Raw genomic sequence first — 4,190 nt, 5'->3', positions numbered from 1 at the left:
TGCAGAGTCTCTGCCTAAGTGGTTACTTCTGATTCAGCTGAACCCCTCAATGCCTCTGCCTCCATTTCTCCTCCATCGCCATGCCACCACTCAGCCTGTATCATGGAGCACTCTCTTCATAAACTCTCCTGAACATGGGAACCACCTGATGTTATTTGGGGGAAGATTTTGAAGCCATGAACCCTACCCAGAACCATTTTTCCCAGGGGGTTGGATGCGGCTTTCAGGTAGCAGACATTGGAAGATTCTCTGGTACCTCTCTGTGCCACCAGCAGGAACTGGACAGGGTTGAGTGGGAGGAGTATTTGGCAGGTCTTGGGCTCACTACTGGCCCTGCAGCTCAGCCCTCTAATATCAATAGATCTGCGTTCTGGAGCATCCCTTGTCGGAAGCTATTAATATATGTGTTCAATACAATCATCATTTATATCCTCAGCAATACAAATACATCAGCTTGTTAATATTTCCAGGCAGACATGCCCAACTTGATTTACGTTGGCTTTGTCCATTTCAGATCTGTATACTTTCCTGGTTTTCAATTTTCCCCAGTATACTATTAATGAATAAAACTGATTTTCTCGGTCTGCTTCATTCTCTATTGATGGGATTGGAGCCAATGTCTGCTATTTCCCTGGCAGGGCCAGAGTCCCTCCAGAGATCAGAGTAGAAGTACAGATAGGACAGAACCCTTCAACCACAGCTGTGCTCCTTGGAGCTGTAGAGAGGTGTGGGGCCCTCCGTGTGTGTGATTGGTGTCTGGTCTTGTCTTGCAGATTGTTACCACAACGTCTGTGCTTTCCTAGCTCGGGAAACGGACTCAGTGCTGCTGTGTGTGGGGTGAGTTTCTCAGAGAGTTCTCAGCTTCTCCATGGTAAGAAGCACTTTTTGGGGGTCCTGGATGATTGTAGAGCAGGGAGGAGTCTCTCACTAAGAGGCTTTTGTGTGCATGAGGCCCCAACAGTGGAGCAGCTGCATTCAAAGCAGCAGCAGCCTCCACTTCTGGTGAGCGGCAGAGCACTAGCATGAGCAGGTGGCCCACAAGCTGCTGTGTAACATTTCTAAGCCTGTTACTTATAATATGGAAGGGCATACCACCTTGCGGCTGAAGCTTTGCAGTGCAAAATGAAGTGAAATAATGTTAAAGTCACATAAATCTGGTAAATTTTTTAAAGTTTAAAATAATTAAAATGAAAGTCATATCTGTTATAATGATACATATTTCAAACAATCCATGACACATAGGGAAGAGGAAGGATGATGTATTCAGCAGTCAAGGTAACACTTCTCTCGTGTTCGGGCAACATGTGGTGGGAAGAGATGGTTGAGTGGAAATGGCTGGCTGAAAGTCATGGACAAGATCCTGGCTGCGGTTCTGTAGATTCTCATTGTGTCATTAAGTAACTGCCAACCTACACATGTACCCAATGCCAACCACATAGGGATGAAGTAGAGGGCATCTTAAAATACAACTCTGGCCCTCTGGAAACAAGGTTGACTTTGAATTGATGGAAGGGCAGTGGGGCTATGGGTTCTAGTTCCTGTTCCTAGACATCTGTATAAGTAAGGAAGAGACAGTTCAGAGAAGACAGGTGATGGAAACTAAGAAGAGCCGTGTTGGAGTCTGAGTGTGCGATCACCCTGTCTAAACTTCGTTGTTTCCAGTGTGAGTAGAGAGTGCAGCTGTGTGACTGCCTCAGGTCATCTGGCACTGCTGACTCTCTCTGGAGACACTGAAGGGGTCAGCATGTTCCAGTATGCAGTGACTCACAGCGCTGGTCACTATTGTATCTGAGCTGCTGCCATTAGAATTCACGTCTACAAAGACCACGGGAATAATTAAGGTCCTTTGAACAAGAAGCACAGACAGGTATGAGTGAAAACTTACTTTGACATTTTAAGGAGAGGGCTCAGGACACCTTTAATCACATATCTTTAGAGACTTGGCTTGTGGGCCAGAGCCATTTCAGTGGAATGATTGGTGGAACGATTGGGCAGAGGTGGGCTTTGGGGTGTAAAAGGCATGCAGTGGGTGATGCCTGGGAGGACTTGCCTTAAGGACCCTGAAAGGGGAGATTTTTCTCCCCCTCCTCTCCTTTCCTTTTTCTGGCTGAAATCTACTATCTGGGGACTTTCATCATAGCTTTTCTATCCCCCACTGACAGGTAGTGGGAACAATACCTGAAGACTGCATCTTTTGAGCAGGAGGTGATAGAGACCAGTTTGGGACAAATATAGCAAGCATTCATAGTGTGGCCCAATCAAAGCTTTATGGGTTCGGGGCTTTGGCTGGAGGGAATGAGCTGCTTTTCAGACAGAACAACAAAGAGCCCTCTGTGAATCCAAGTTAGGAGGATCGCAAGTTGAAGTTTAGCATGGGAACATTAGTGACATGCTGAGACACTGCCTGAACTGTCCAAAAATGAAAACTAAAAAGTTCTGGAGACTTAATTCAGTGTGAAAGCTCAGGTTTCATTTTGGTTTCAGCTCAGTGTTACAGCATTTGTCTCATATGCACAAGCCACTGGGTTTGAGCCCCAAAACTACTGAAAAAACAATATTTGTGTGACACACTTGGAATCCTGGATAACCACAGTGATCATGTTTTTGGCTCCGGAATTTCTGTGTATCTGGCATCATTTTCCAGTGCAAAACATATTGGCATTCCATTTATAAGTGAGAAGAGGCTCTACTTTTCTCAGGAACTGCTGAGTTACTCTCACTGGTGTCATCATTATGCATAAGAGTCTAGTCTTTCTGGTAGGGCACTTCTGAAAAAACACAAGGGCGGGGCAGTAGATACACATTGCAGCACCAATGGGCAGTAGATCAAATTCATCCTGTGTCATTGTCTTGGACAAAACATTTAAAACTCTCAAAATATCCGTATGCAAATCTGGGTAGAATCTGACTCAAGAATGGGTTAAAGCAGTAAAGGGAACAGAAATATTATGAGCACTGTGATTCCATGCTGGTTATCCCAGTTTAGTCACTCACATGAAATCGGTAGCACACAGGAAAGTGTCAGTATTCTCAGCATCAGCAGCCTTCAGGTCCCTGGGAAGTAACTGAGGGATCTGTTATAATGCAGGTGATAGAGGTGGTATTTAAAGTCATCTTAGGGGAAAACTAATAATGTATTGTTCATATGCGTGAACTCCAAAACTAATAATTTTGAATTCACAGAGGGGCAATGAAGCTAGAGAGCTTACTTAGGTTTGACTTGGTGTTAATTTTTTACTTAATTTAGACTTTATGCCCCTGTGACTTTACCAGGGTGTCATGAAGGGCCTGCCAAAACATGTCATGCTACAAAGGCTACCCTTATTTATTTTGGTTCCAGCTCTGTCAGATCACAGTGGCCACTACGTGACTCAGGACCACCAGTAGGTTCACTTGCCATTTGTCTGTCCTCATTGCTTGTTCCCCTTCCAAAGACAATAGCTTTCAACCTGCATGATCTTGTATGAGGTTTGTGTATGCATGGGAAGCAAAGCATCAGCTGGGAAGTTAGAATTCTGGACAGCCAGGATTTAGGGAAGGTCTTTACAGTAACATAGGAAAACAAAGGTATACTCACAGTTACTTTTTAGAGTCATTCTGAAAACTAGCTGAGGGAGGTTTCCTAAGGGTTGTAGAGGACATTCAGGGTCAGGTGGCCTGCAGGGACTCTTGTGAACAGTGTTGGTTCTTCTCTATTCCTTAGGTACCGGAAGCTTCCAGACTATCATTACCCTATCGTTACCAGTGACTGTCTGAATGCCTCTATCCACTTCCTGAAGAGACTGAACACGTATGACGTGGACCATTCCCGGGTTGTGCTCTGTGGGGATAGTATTGGAGGAGTGGTTGTAGCCCAAGTCACCCAGGCCTTGGTGGGGCAAGAAGATCTTGCGCAGATCCGGGCTCAAGTTATGATTTATCCAATTATCCAAGGCATCAATTTCCAGTTACCATCCTCTCAGCAGAAGAAAAGTGTTCCATTTTTCACCTGGGACTTACTGTTAATGTTCGTTTGCAGATATATGGCCATTGACCTTTACTGGCGAGATGCTATGCTGAAAGGAACTTTCATACCCCCAGAAACTTGGATGAAGTACAAGAAATGGCTTAGCGCTGACAACATCCCCGAGAATTTCAAGAACAAATATCAGGAACCCCAGTTTCCCGGGCCTTTTAATGAGGCTGCCTAT

The 4,190-nt window shown here is 44.9% G+C and overlaps 1 protein-coding gene across 1 annotated transcript in view; it reads left to right on the top strand.

The window, feature by feature from the left end:
- The window catches only part of LOC106146307 (arylacetamide deacetylase-like 4), a 20,383-nt gene that overhangs the window by 4,208 nt on the left and 11,985 nt on the right, over window positions 1–4,190 (top strand). The window contains exons 3-4 of the mRNA XM_013504139.1: window positions 774–837; window positions 3,704–4,184. Coding sequence (XP_013359593.1) covers window positions 774–837; window positions 3,704–4,184 — 545 coding nt within the window. The remainder of the gene's footprint in view (window positions 1–773; window positions 838–3,703; window positions 4,185–4,190) is intronic.

This window comes from Chinchilla lanigera, unplaced genomic scaffold (assembly GCF_000276665.1).
Source record: "Chinchilla lanigera isolate Chin_1 unplaced genomic scaffold, ChiLan1.0 scaffold00085, whole genome shotgun sequence".
NCBI classification, from domain to species: domain Eukaryota; kingdom Metazoa; phylum Chordata; class Mammalia; order Rodentia; family Chinchillidae; genus Chinchilla; species Chinchilla lanigera.
Note: the sequence above shows the minus strand (reverse complement) of the source record. Positions and strands in the feature narration are given on the sequence as shown.